The following is a 12,681-nucleotide window of genomic DNA, read 5'->3' as shown; positions in this document are numbered from 1 at the left end:
TCCCCTTCCCTCTGCTAAGACAGCAGCTTTAGTGATATAACAAAACCTTTATTCTCAGAAAACAGAAAAATCAAAAACAAAACCAATAATTTCTATCTGGCCCTTGCCCCAGCCCTCCCACCCACCCACATATCCTCCTTTTGGGGGGACCTGTGATGCATGCATAGGGGTGGGAGCTGAAGGAACCTGTGTTCCTTGGGCAGAAAGAAGTCTTTTTGAATCTAGGTGCCCTCCTCCAAGTTGACACCGCTCCCAGCCTTGCCCACCCTCCAGACACACCCAGAGGGAGGAATTCTGGAGCGGTGTGAAAAGACTGCCCTGAAGTTCCTGGGGGAACAGAGTGGCTGAGTCAGCACCACCCCCATGGCCTTCACCAGTTACAGCTCATCTTCATCCAGCTTGGCAAGTCTGGCTTGGCAGGGAGGGGTGTCCAGAATTGGTGGAACTGGAGGAGAGTCATGAAGAGCCTGGGGGATGGCACTGGGGGCCTGAAAAGAGACTCAAGTCAGAGAATCAAAGAAGTTCAGGCATCCACCCTCACTCCTCTCTCGTCAGTGTAAGCCCCTAGTCAAGCCACGCCCTCTTGCCAGAAATCTCAGATCATCTGAGACCATCAGCTTCTCCCAGGGTTAAACTGGAGTCAGGGAGGGCAAGAGATGGGAAGTAGGAAGGGACAGACAAAAGGAAGGTGGTGGAAGAAAGGAATGATATGGGGGTTTGGGGACCTGGAACCGAAAGAGAAGCCCTCCCCATTCTGCCCTTACAACCAGGGAACTTCATTCCTCATACCTGTGTGTCCAGGCGCAGGGGGGCTCTGGCCACCTCCCCTTTGGGTGACAGCAGCAGGGAGGGGAGAGAGCCATTGATGGGTGTGTGTGTGCTGAGCTGGGCCCGGTCTCCAGGCCGAATTCTCCCCGGGCTCCCCACCCCAGGCCCTCCTGGCCGCCCCAGGCTGTTGGTCTGACTCTCCCGTCTCTGGTATTCAATGGGTGACTGCAGCGCTGGAGCAAAGAGAGGGACAGAAGGAGGGTTACAGCAGAAACACAGCCTTTCCCAGAGGCTCTGCTAAGGCCATCTTCTCCCACTCTGCCCTCCCCTCCCAAGGACTGTCCCAATGTAAGTTGCTTGAGGCTTTAGGGGGATTCTGAGTTACTAAATCTCGAGTTAGTAGTGAAAAAGTGGAGATGAGGGGAGAGGGCAGGGATCCGAGACTGGGCAGGGAGGGATTCAGGAGATCAAAGGGCCGAGAGCGGATGGGAAGGAGTGAGGGAGTGCGCTTCACCATTGAGAAAGTCCCGCTGGCTTTCCAGGATCTGGGCCACTTGCTTGATCCAGGCCTGACTGATCGCAGGGTCTGCAGCCTGCAGGACGTAGCGCTGGATCCCACCCTCTGGCCCTCTGGAGGTCAGTGCAAACCGGCAAGGGTCACCTTGAAGGTTCGCCTCCAGTCCCAGGCAGCTCACCTGGATTGGCAAAGAGGAGGTAGCCCCCAAATTCTTCAGCCCCTACTCTGGATCCTGCCCCCTCCAACAAATATCCCAGAGCCAGACATTCTCTCAGAGGTCTCCCTGACCCCAGTCAGACCCCTCCCGGGGGAATCCCCCTCCCCACCTTGATACTGTTCTTGTACACATAACCAGGCTGCGCTCCACCTCGTACTCCTCCTCCCAGGGCCTCGCTGAAGATGATGATTTGCTCGAAGAGAAAGACACGCCTCTCTCGGCCCCGGGAAGAGAGCAGCCCCCCAGCCTCCGGCTCCGTGACCCAGAATGTATCCTGGCCCAAGAGCTTTCCCTGAGCAGTCAGTTTGCCCTAAAACCAAAGGAAAGTGGCCTTTGAGAGAAACCAGAAGAGAATAGGGGGCCACTCTCTGCTCCTCCCTCCTTCCCCTGACACTCCGACCAGCCAGCTCCTGTCAACCCAGGAGAGAAGGACAGCTCCCTGTAGGGGCTCTCTGCTCTATCTCCGTACCTCAAACCCCCGAAGTCTCCCCAGGGTCATCATGTCATTGCAGCGCTTGGGTACGAAGCACATGACCTCCACCGCTTGCTGGGACGCAGGTAAAGAGAGGAGCGTTGTCAACGTTGGGAAAGAGGCCTCTTCAGACCTCTTCAACCAGCCTCCCCCTATAAACCAGATAGTGCTATAAGAACCCAAGAGACTAAGAAGATAAGGTGTGCCTGGTGTGTCCTACGAGACATGGGAGCCCTCACCTCCAGCTCTTCCGTATCCATCCCAGCTCTCCTATAATACTTGAGAAAATCCTAAGAGGCAGAAAAGAAATTCTCAGGGAGGTCATGAGCACATCCTCAAGACGCCTCACACCGTCCCCTGAGGACACAGGTAAGGGCCCCCAGGAAGTCGAGGGGGAACCTTAGGAACCCTGGGGAGATGAATGAAGAAAAGGTTGTCCCAACCTGCTGTGCCCCCCAGGAAGCAGGTGGCCCTGACCTTGAGCAGCAGCTGGTACTTCATGATCCTCTGCACTGGTTTGATGAGGAGGTCGTTGAGCTGCAGGCGGTGCCCCAGCTGCTGCCGGAGCTCCTGGGGACAGGGACAGACGGGGTGGTTTTGCAGCCTGGAAAGCCCACTCGTACTGATGATTCTGTCCCCCTTTCCCCAAGGTATCTCAGCCACTGACCTCAAAATAGCTGTCCCCAAATTCTGATACCACATGCTCTGATTTGGGCTTATTTTGACAGTACACCACGTACATATGCAGCCGGCGCTCCTAACAGGGGTAAATTTTAAGAAAGAGTCGAGGCAGTGAGGCCAGATCCACTCCCAAGCCCCTCCCCTTCTGGACACCACGCCCTCAAGCCTCACGTGTTTGATGAATAGCTGAGCCAGCCAATCAGGATCCTTCAAACAGCGCTGTAACTCCCGCAGGAAATAGCTGGAGGGGTAGACAGGGAAAGGCAGGTCAAATACCCCATCCCAGGCAAGTTAGAGCTGTCTGCCCCGTAGTGTTCCCCGGGAAGTCTGTCCAAACATTCCTCAGGCCACAGTGGGCCCATGGGAGGACACAGAGACCACCAGACATATGCTCCTCCCCCTTGCTCTCAGGGGATCCATCACTTACTCTCGATGCCACTCATAAATTTGCTGGATGTTCCCAAACACAATCCTGTCACGACCTCGAAGATTCTCGGGTACCCCCTGAGCAGCCATGGTGGCCATGTAACCCTGTGGGAAGGTGGGAAGGGATCACGCGTGTGCTCGTAGGGCTCGTCCCAGTGGGAACCTCAAGAAGTCCAGGAAGTCTGGGAGACTGGGAAGGTGGGACAGAGGAGCATCGAAGCACCTTCTAACATAGCCCTGGGAAGAGGGAAAGGGCTGGGCCAGGGCTGGAAAGGGAAAAGGGAACTACCTCCACAATCTGCCCCAAGTCGTCCACGTACATTTTCTCTGTCTCTACCAGTTCACTCAGGACGTACCTGGGAAGAGAACAGGTTTAGCCACTTCCTCTCTCCTGGACTAAAAGCCCTTTCATTACCATGGCCAACCTCAGAGGAAATCCCAAGTCTCAAATCTAAAATGTGAGAGACAGTCCTCTGCAAGTTGTGTGATTGGAGGGTGGAGGTCAGGGAGAGAGAGTGTGTAAACACTTACATACTCCTTTCCAGAGCCTTCTTCTTCTGTTCCTCTTCACTCTCAGGGGCTTGGGACAAAGTCTCCTCTTCAGGGGGCTGGAAGGAAGAACATCTGAGTAAGCAAATGGATGACCCTTGGGTGAGGGAAGCCACCCCAGACTTATTTCTTCATGTGTGCTAAGTTTCTAAGTCATGTCCAACTCTTTGCAACCCCATGGACCATAGCCCCCTAGGCTCCTCTATCCATGGGATTTTCCAGGCAAGAATACTGGAGTGGGTTGCCATTTTCTTCTCCAGGAGATCCACCCGACCCAGGGATCCTACCCGCAACTCCTCTGTGTCTCCTGCATTGGCAGGCAGATTCTTTATCACTGAGCTATCTGGGAAGCCCTTATTTCTTCATACCTGTGTCTTATCCCCAGGGCCCCCCAACAATGTGGTCAGCAGGTTCAGTTCTGGCAGCTCCTCTCCTGTGGCTAGGGCTGGTTCCAGCATCCAGTTCTAGGGGCCAAATGTCAAGTCTCAAAGGTCAGGGACAATATCTATGTCTCCCCATGACCAGTGGCACCCAACCTGCCCTCTCCCAGGCATTCTTCATGGATGTCTTCCATGCTTCTGTGGTGCTCCCTGCTCACCTCATATGGTCCAGCCCGGCCACTGTCTGCCTCAGTCTCCACACTGAGACAATGTTTGGAATGATCCAACCATCTTCTCAGGCCACTGACTGGCCGTGGGGGGCCCGGGGAACAGGGGCCAGAGCTGAGACCAGAGCTGGGACCAGAGTGGGCAGCCAGACCCGAGGCAGCTGAAGCTGAGATACTCCCCTCACTGCCAGCAATGGAGTAGGACTCTGATGGGGTGGGGTGGGGTGGGGGGAGAAAGGGAATGACAGATGTTGCTTCAGCTCTAGATTCAGGGTCCCCAGGGAGCTCCCAGAATCTCCATTCTGTGATACTCAGCCCCTCTCCCCCAGGGCTCACTCTCTTGCCATCCTCATTTGACTTGGCCAGGAAGAAAATTTCACCAGGGCACCCTTGGGAGGAAGGACAGTAAACACCTGGCTCCCTAGGCCTGGCACCCCCAGTTACATGTGGAGGTTCCTTCATATCTGAGCATGGCAGTGGGGGCAGCCATCTGGGCAGACACTGGAAGCTGGGGGTGGCCATCTGCTCTCCTATAACCCTCCCCCTTGCAATGGGTACAGACCATTCTCTGAGAAAGGGGGGAAAAAAAGAGCTAAGAGCCCATCTGCCACCCCCAGACCCCTCCTCCACCAATTGCAGTAATCACTATGAAAAGGAGACTTCTGCAGCCCACCTCCCCAGCGCAAGCACAAACCCAACAGGGGGGCAACTGAGGAGAGCTCATCAGAGTTATCCTTGGCCTGGGCTCAGGGACAGAGGAGCTGAGATTTGTCAAAGAGCTCCTGGTAGCCCCCTCATCCCCCATTCCTCCATCCCCCTGTCCCTCTACAGACCTTAAGTAGATTTTCAGCAAAAGGATTTGAGGGAAGATGTGGTTATAGGCCTAAGGGGATTGTGAATGGGTTCTTCTCCTACTCAGTTGAGAGAAGTCCCTTGCCCCTTCCCCAATTTCCTTAACTTGAACTGATAGAAATGAAGGCAGAGGGGAATCTTTGAGATCAGCTACTAAGTCAGTCTCCTGGAAAAGACAGGTATAGTCTCCAGCCTCTAAATCCCTAGGGCCGGGACAAACACAAGTCCTGAACCCCTCAACCCGCCCCCTACTCAACACTGAGCCCTTTCGACCTTACACTCACCACGTCCCCCCCGGTCGAAGCAGCAGCCGCATTTTGCCAGCACTTTTCGGATCACATGGGGACAGGCACAGCGACCCTCCTTTTGCCCCCCCCGCATGGCGCCCGGGCCCCCCCGCACCTCCCACCCGGGCCGGCCATGCAGGGGGAATCACGGGGGGCGGGGACGGCGCAGGGTGCACACCCCCCTCCCTCCTACCCCGCTCCAGGCTGGGAGAAGGGGGGAGAGAGGGAATAGAGAGCGGGGGTCCAGGGGTAGGCGGAAGTCTGGTCTGGAAGAGGGCTGGGGGCTCTGCAGAGAGGGCGGCGCGGGGCCCGGCCGCTGAACTGGGCGGGGAGGGTTTCCGGAGCCGGTGCGGGGCCCAGGGTGGTCCAGATGTCCAGCGGGGAGGGGAGGGATGGTGGAGGAAGCTGGGCCGGGATGCTGCAGCCGCTCCCGCTCCGTCTCCGGCCTCTTGGATTGGGGGTGGTTCTAGGCCCGGGCAGAGGAGGAGGCGGGGGCCGACTCCCCGAGTCACTGGCGCGGCGCGGGTCCTGGCCGAGCGGCGAGCGGAATAACAGGCCCCGCCGCCCGGCCGCTGCGGGGAGGGGCCTCCGCGGCCCAGCTCCGCCCTCTCCCTCTTGTTCCCCCTTCAGCCGAACCCCCCCTCCCCCAGGCACCACCACGTTCCCATTTCACGTCCCCAGAGCCTCCGCCCCTCCCCTCTAGCCGGGGCTCCCCAGCCCCCGGGTTCCCCCTCCCTCCCGCATCTCCAGCTCCGGCTGCGGAGCACTAGGGTGGGGGTTGAGCCCCGAGGCGGGGCCTGCCAGGGTCGCCCCTCGGCCTCTGCAGCAGAGAAGGGCGCAGCGGATGGGGCCTTGGCTTGCGCGAAGATGTCCCGGGGTTGGGACTGTCCTAAGCCGCGCAGGGGGAGGGCGGGCGGGGGACAAGGTCCCCCAGTAGAGGGTGCATGAATGGGGAGCTCTTTGTGGGGAACACAGCCCAGGTGCCGCCCTCTCGCCGGACCCTTCTTTCCTCCAGGCCCCGGGACTCCAGCTGAGGCTAATCACCAATTAAGGCGAAGTCCTGGAGACTGGGCTGGCGAGGGGCCAGGGGTGGGGCGCGGGGACACTCCGCCAGCGGGGCTCGGGACCCGCTGAGGTGGAGGACTCACAGCCGACTAGAGGGCGAGAAGAAGCGTGGAGGTCTCAACGTTTCTATGAGTCTCATGCAAATTAGATGCGAACCTTTATGCTAATATGAACAGCATATTTTTTAATTCGCCACTTTGCGCAGGATGGCAAACTGGGCGCCACCCCACCCCCAGCTTCTTACCGAGCAGAGGAACCCAGGCGGGGACCTCACGATCGCTCTCCCCTCTCTGATCCCCCTCCGTACAGTTAGATCCTGGCTCGGTACCCCCCGGCCCTAGGGGGCTTCTCTTCGAGGGCTGCGGGTACAGAGCAGTCGTAAGGAACCCGCCCTCCACGCCCAGCCTCCACCTCCCGCTTCCCCTTCTGTCAAAATCCACTCTTTACAAAAGGGTCGCCGAGGCTAGGGTGGAGAGCAGTTAGTTCACCCAAAAACGTGCCTACGGTCCTCTTAATGGAACTCTTGAATTCCTGCGACTACTCCGCAGAATTCTTGTCTGCGGGTATATTGAGTTGTGGGGTGCAGCCGTCCTGAAGCCCGCTAAAGACCCCGACCCCACCTTGGTCTCCCTTCTTACCCCCTCCTGCCCGGGTAGGGCGCATGCGCGCAGCATGCCCCCCATGACCCCCAGTATCCGGTCAGTGCGGCCAGGGCCAGGGCGATCCGGGGGCTTCATGCTGGACCCCTACCCTCCTCCAAGTTCCAGAGCCGAGGGGGCACGGAAGCTGGGGGGCTCTGAGGCCTGCGTGCGTCCGGGGAGTTGCCGTCGCCGAATCCGCCCCCCTGCCCGGCTCCGCCCCCACTCCCACCCCAGCCAAACTTTTCTAAAGGGGTAGGGTTGTCGCTTTCTCTACAACCGGCGTTCAACAACAAACCAACCCCTCTTAATCCCAACTCCGCCGTCGAAGCACGATCCAGGGCTTCGCTGTGTTATCCTGGAGCCCACTAAGTGCATGCCGCTGTCCCAGGCCCTCAGGAGGCAGGCAGCCTGGCGAGGCTCACAGGGAATTCCCCTTCACCGCCCCCACCCCTTCTCAGCAGGTCCAGCCCCCGCACCCCACCCCTACCCCGGCCCCGGCCCCGGCCCACAGAACAGAAGGGGCGCGGCATAGAGAGTTGCATATTTTACTTTATTTTTATTAAATTAAAAGCTACAGTCTGGCGGCGATTCCAGAACGGGATTAGGAGGCTCCTTATAGGGGGCAGAGAAGAGCGGGAGAAAGACTGACAGAGACAGAGACACAGGAGAGAAAGGACAAGGCTAAGGTAGAAGGGGGAATTGATTCTGAAGAACACACGCAGCCGGCTCCAGGGGTGCTTACAGCAGCCTGATCTCTCTCCCTGCCAGAAGTTCAGCAGGGGAGCAGTGTGTGGGGGTGGGAGGTTCAAGAGACCCTCCCTTCCCACCCAGGTCCTTTCTCAGCAGAGTCACTGGAGCACAGCACATACCAGAAAAAGCCAAGGGCAATGGAGGGGGCAGGGCGGCTGGGAGTATGTACACGCGGAGGAGGGGAGCAGAGCCTGGGACAGCGCCTCTGCCAGAAGGGAGTGGCTCACACTGCACTGAAGCACTCGGCCAGTGGGGGGCTGGGGAAGGGATCGCCCTCTGCAAACTCCTTCCCTGGTCAGACAGTCCCCTACTAGAGTGGTGAGGGGGGCAGAGGGAGAGAGAACAGAGGCTTCCTTTGGGTCCTACTGGAGAACAGCAGGGGCTTCCCGAAGGGGCTGTCCTTCAGTCATCGGTGATGCCCTTGGCTCTCAGCTCCTCCTGCACCCGGGTCAGGTAGGTGGGGTCCGGGTACCCAAACCTGGGAGCAAAGAGAAATGAGGGGCAGGGTTAGCCTGTCAGGCTTACTCATATTACCCCCATTCTCACCCTCATTCTGGTGCCCCACTCTAGCCCCTCCCCACCTTCCTTAAGGTTATCCAAACCCAAGATAACTGAGCCCAATTCTGCTGATATTTGTAGGTTAAGCTGGGCACATCAGGACCAGGATGATTACAGGAGACACTGGGATGGACAAGATGGTTGAATAGTTTGGGGGTGGTCCTCTCCAGTTAGGAGGCTCCCACAGAGAAGGGGTTCCCTCTGTTGAAATGGGGAGAAGGGGTAGAGCCAAAGAAGGGAAGAAGGAATGTCGCACAGCTGTGGTCCCCCTGTGCAGCTGGTCTTGTGGTGGATGTCGTTCCAAGTGATGACATTCGGTCTCCCTGTGGTCATGGAGGTGCCAATAGTGAAGGTGAGACGCTGGTCAAACGCCTTGCGGAACAGGGTCAGCACCTTGTTGCCCTCGGGGCAGTCCGGGAGGTAGGCCACCCGAGTGGTGCCAGGATACCGAACTCCTGGGTTTGGGTGTTCAGCCTGGAGGAATGGGGAGGCAGAATGAACAGCTGTGCATCTTAAGGCCCATGGAAGGTCGTGGTGGCCAGCCTTCTGGCTGTGCACCCCCAGCTAAGGCTGCTGGGGCAGTGACAGCCTTCCACGGAAGGACCAGCTCTAGGGTCTGGGCACCAGAAGCCTGTTTCCAGACAAAATTCTCATCATTCAGAGGTTCTTTCTGCTCTCCCAATCCCGCAAGCAACAAACGGATTCTCAAAACTGAGGGAAGGTAAGCTGGGCCTTACTCTCCAGATAGCTCAGCAGAAATGTAAAGACAGAATCATTTATCTTTCAGCTTTCCCTTCTCCACCTGAAAGCACTCCCAGTGCATTTTCCATTGTCTAACCTGTTCCATTTTTGTATTTCTCTCCTTCAGAGCTCCCTCATCTTCCTGCAAACCAGAACTGGACATTACTCTTTGTCAAGCAGGAAAAGACACCTGTAGGCTCTTGACCACTCCTGTTTTAACCTTCGACTGTCAACAAAATTTTCTGTCTCCTAAATCTGAAATGGAGTTAACACTCCCAGCACTGTTGAGCGGAGGTCAGACTCTTCCCACTGTGCTGGTCTGCACCTGAGCCGCCATCCTCAGACTTCACCTCTGCTGACAATAGCTGTCAACATCCAAGTTCTTCAAGGAAACAGAATTCGATTCCTTTCTTTCATACCTGATTTTCATGGGTGCCTTGGGGTCATGGGGATGGAAAAGCTAGGCTTCAAGGGGGCCTCTTGCTCCAGGGCACTGAGCTGAGCAGGAAGGCATCCCAGGAGACAGCACGACTATATCACATCTAACAACCATACTCCCCTCGCACCCAGTTTTCCTAAATCAGAGAACAATCAGAGAACAAGGAGCCTGGGGAAACCAAAGGGTAAGGGCAGCCATAGTCTTCTTACCCCCTGGACACCGGGCGGGAAGACGTACTGGATGACGATGGTGCCGTACTTCTCATAGCTGGGTAGCAGGAGTGTGGCATCCTTAGAGACCAGCATCCGCCCGTTCTGGGGCTGGTTGCCCACCAGCTGCCCATAGAAACGGCCACACATGGGGCAGGCCTTCTTCACCTGCAGGGCCCGGGTGATGCAGCCCTCGCAGAACGAGTGCCGGCACTTCTCCAACGTCTTGGCATTCTGGATCTCTCCCAGACAGATGGGGCAGGTGCTCTCCTGCTCTTCTGTCTCTTCCCGAAGGCGGGGAGGAAGAGGAGGGGGCAGCGGAGGAGGAGGTGGGGGAAGCCCCCGGGCCCCTGGGGGCAAGAGTGGGGCTGCTCGGAGAGGGGGCGGGCCTGGGCGGTGCAGCTCAGGGTGCTCCCCTCCACCCCCCAAAGCCAGGCAGCCCATAAGCTCCCCCTGCCTCTGAGCTTTCTTGAGCTCTTTCTCTGCCTCCTTGAGTAGCCCCTTGAGAGCCTTCCTGGCCAGGTAGAGCCCATTGGGAGGAGCTGGGGGAGGGCCCTGAGGGGAAAGCTGGAGAACGTAGATGTCAGAAGTCTCGCCGTCTATGAGAATGGACACGTGGTGCTCCTCCCGAAGCCGGGCCAGCCGGGCAGGGGTCTCCTTGCTCAGGAAGTCCCAAACAGGCTTGGAGACAGTCACTTTGTTCTTGCAGTTGCCTCCACAGGCTGCCATTCTGGACAGGACGAACGACACTGCCCCCAGGGTAAAAGGGACTCAGGGTGGGGGGGGTCCCCATTTCACAGATATCAGTGCCTCCTACTTCCCATTCCTTTCCAGTCCTATATTACCTCTACTCTCTCAGAGCCCAAGCCCCAACTCCTCCCCCAAGTTCACGTTCTAGTTCCTCCCATCTTTCAAACTCCAGCACCCCCTGAAGAGCAAGAGAGCTGCTCTAACTTTATTATTATCATCTAAGGTAAGCATCAGTCTTGGTTCTCCTACACTTCTCCCTATAGCACAGAAGCATCCTGGTCCTCCCCAACTCTGGACTGGGTTCTGTAAAAGGAAAGGAGATTTCGACCCTCCTTTTTGCTCACTTTGATCCTGAAGAGCTTAGAATTGGCATGCAGGCGCGCGCTCTCTGTCCCCACTCCCTACTTGTAGGTTGTGTGACCTGGTGGGTGGAAAGGGAAAGGAGTGGAAAACCCCTTCTCCCATTCCCACATGCCCCCACCCAGCAGCCCACGAGACAGATAGAACCTGGGGGTAAATCTCCTGGGAATGGGATTACTAAAACATGGAATGAAGGAAACCAATTTAAGGTGAAAGTTGAAGTTTCCATGAAAGGCAGATACCTGGAAAGCCCATGGACGGTGACAGCAGAATTCCCTCTGTTTCCACATTCAGCTGACCAGGACTAGGGGAGGGGGGGGTGGAGGGAGGAGGGGTTAGGATGACAAACATTACCGTTTCCCCCAGTCAGCCCAGAAGCAAACAAAAACTCCTCCTTCCATTTCCTCTCCCTGTCTTTTGCAGAATTTCATCCCCAGCCTCTGGCCAAGTTCCTAAAGAACGAACTTCAACAAGCTAACTTTCCTCTTCCTCAGCTCTGGGGCTCTTAAGAAAGCTTAGGGACACAGATTAGAGAAGTCTGGAAGGGAAAAGCCCACACACAGAGAGGTCTGTTTTGCCACCTCCCTCAGATCACAAGGACAAGAATATCTCCTTTGCTCCCCAGCTTCTCGCCCTGCTCCACATTTTGCCAATAATTCAGCTCCTAGTGCTAGGGTGCCTTCCTTGAGCGTTAACCCAGTCCCTTCTGCTGGAGTCTGTTTGGAATGCAGACCAAGTGGCAGAAGCCCCTGCAATAACAAAGTTCTTGCTGTCACCTTTTAGACCCAGCACACGAAGTCCAGGCCTGCCAGCAACCTAGGCTGCATTTCAGGAGGGGTGGAGCTCACACAGGTGATCCACTGGAGCACCCTGATATTCTCCACCACCACCACCCCCTCCCTGCCCCAATCCTACTGTGTTCAGCTACAGAATTATCCCTACAACACCTCCAAATTCGGCCCAAATAGAAAGAAGGGCCATTAGTGTGACCTCAATTCCTTGACTGATCCAAAAGGGAGCAGCTCTCCATTTGTGCCTCCTTCCCAGTCCCCTCAAGGCCAGATGCACCTCAAGATTCAGAAAGCGAAATCGGAACCCTAGAACCTCGCTCATTCGGTCCATCCAGGTGGAACACCCCCTCCCCATCAGAGTGAAGCCAGGACCTAGGCGTCCTTTGCTCCGAGTCCTGCTGGCACAGAAAAGGGAGGCGGGGCCACAGTTTTTGCTGGGTCCGATTCCTCTGGGGCAGCCCAGGCCGGACACGGGGCCAGTCCCTCCCGCCCGAGAGGGGCCGGAGGACAGGGGCAGCCAGGAAAGGCCAGGGTCCCTGGGGGCATCAACGGAGGCATCTCCACCCCTCCCCCCACGACCTCCTGCCAGACGCGACCCGGAACCAACTCCCCACATCCCCGGCTCGGCAGAGCCCCCGCAGCCCCACCACTGGGTGGGGATGCATGTCGGCCGGATCGCGGGCCCCAGAACCCCCAAATGGAGGCCAAGGCTGGAGGGTAACAGACAGAGGATCGGCGGGGCCGGGCCCGGACCCCCGGCGCCGCGCGCAGGAGAAGGAGACCGAGGAGGGGGCGCAGGGGAAGCGGGAGGGCACGCGGGGGGTGCGAGCAGGGTCCGGGGGGCGCGCGGTGGGTGTGGGGGGCGCCGGGCTCACCTACCTCTTGTCAGCGCCGCCATTGCCGGTCACATGACTGAGGCTGTTGCTGGGATGACGGTCTGGGCCTTAGCAACAAGGGCGGGGGGGAGACCCCGAGAAGGTGTGTGGGGGGGAGAGTTTGCA

The 12,681-nt window shown here is 57.6% G+C and overlaps 2 protein-coding genes across 7 annotated transcripts; both read right to left on the bottom strand.

Moving 5' to 3' along the window:
• Positions 1-27: 27 nt before the first annotated feature.
• ARHGEF25 (Rho guanine nucleotide exchange factor 25) lies at positions 28-7,265 on the bottom strand. 5 transcript variants are annotated; one of them, XM_055578661.1, is made up of 16 exons: positions 7,080-7,265; positions 6,686-6,800; positions 4,229-4,443; positions 3,999-4,094; positions 3,613-3,689; positions 3,371-3,437; positions 3,083-3,186; positions 2,827-2,896; positions 2,642-2,731; positions 2,452-2,544; positions 2,214-2,264; positions 1,972-2,049; positions 1,612-1,812; positions 1,283-1,463; positions 790-1,001; positions 28-488 (listed from the first exon to the last, which is right to left on the bottom strand). In XM_055578661.1, the coding sequence occupies exons 1-16, from the start codon at positions 7,176-7,178 to the stop codon at positions 378-380; spliced, it is 1,860 nt and encodes a 619-aa protein (XP_055434636.1). In that variant the 5' UTR covers positions 7,179-7,265; the 3' UTR covers positions 28-377. The 5 variants fall into 5 exon arrangements, with proteins under 5 accessions (XP_055434636.1, XP_055434659.1, XP_055434668.1 ...); XM_055578684.1 differs by lacking the exon at positions 1,283-1,463; XM_055578693.1 differs by lacking the exon at positions 1,612-1,812.
• A 348-nt stretch (positions 7,266-7,613) lies between these two features.
• On the bottom strand, positions 7,614-12,610 carry DTX3 (deltex E3 ubiquitin ligase 3). 2 transcript variants are annotated; one of them, XM_055578598.1, is made up of 6 exons: positions 12,560-12,610; positions 11,132-11,193; positions 10,874-10,950; positions 9,780-10,509; positions 8,647-8,864; positions 7,614-8,310 (listed from the first exon to the last, which is right to left on the bottom strand). In XM_055578598.1, the coding sequence occupies exons 2-6, from the start codon at positions 11,177-11,179 to the stop codon at positions 8,235-8,237; spliced, it is 1,149 nt and encodes a 382-aa protein (XP_055434573.1). In that variant the 5' UTR covers positions 11,180-11,193; positions 12,560-12,610; the 3' UTR covers positions 7,614-8,234. The 2 variants fall into 2 exon arrangements, with proteins under 2 accessions (XP_055434573.1, XP_055434579.1); XM_055578604.1 differs by lacking the exon at positions 12,560-12,610 and having other exon boundaries at positions 9,780-10,528; positions 11,132-11,191.
• Positions 12,611-12,681: the final 71 nt, after the last annotated feature.

Source organism: Bubalus kerabau, chromosome 1, assembly GCF_029407905.1.
Source record: "Bubalus kerabau isolate K-KA32 ecotype Philippines breed swamp buffalo chromosome 1, PCC_UOA_SB_1v2, whole genome shotgun sequence".
NCBI classification, from domain to species: domain Eukaryota; kingdom Metazoa; phylum Chordata; class Mammalia; order Artiodactyla; family Bovidae; genus Bubalus; species Bubalus kerabau.
Note: the sequence above shows the minus strand (reverse complement) of the source record. Positions and strands in the feature narration are given on the sequence as shown.

Coding starts and splice junctions, on each gene's coding strand:
- ARHGEF25 (XM_055578661.1), bottom strand. CDS start 7,178: ATGAAGCCCCCGGATCGCCCTGGCCCTGGCCGCACTGACCGGATACTG. Junction 3,690..3,998: donor GCCCTGGGGATAAGACACAG/GTATGAAGAAAT, acceptor TCTTCCTTCCAG/CCCCCTGAAGAGGAGACTTT. Junction 1,464..1,611: donor TGTACAAGAACAGTATCAAG/GTGGGGAGGGGG, acceptor TTGCCAATCCAG/GTGAGCTGCCTGGGACTGGA.
- DTX3 (XM_055578598.1), bottom strand. CDS start 11,179: ATGTGGAAACAGAGGGAATTCTGCTGTCACCGTCCATGGGCTTTCCAG. Junction 8,865..9,779: donor TCCCGCCCGGTGTCCAGGGG/GTAAGAAGACTA, acceptor CCATTCCTCCAG/GCTGAACACCCAAACCCAGG. Junction 8,311..8,646: donor TGCACAGGGGGACCACAGCT/GTGCGACATTCC, acceptor CTTTGCTCCCAG/GTTTGGGTACCCGGACCCCA.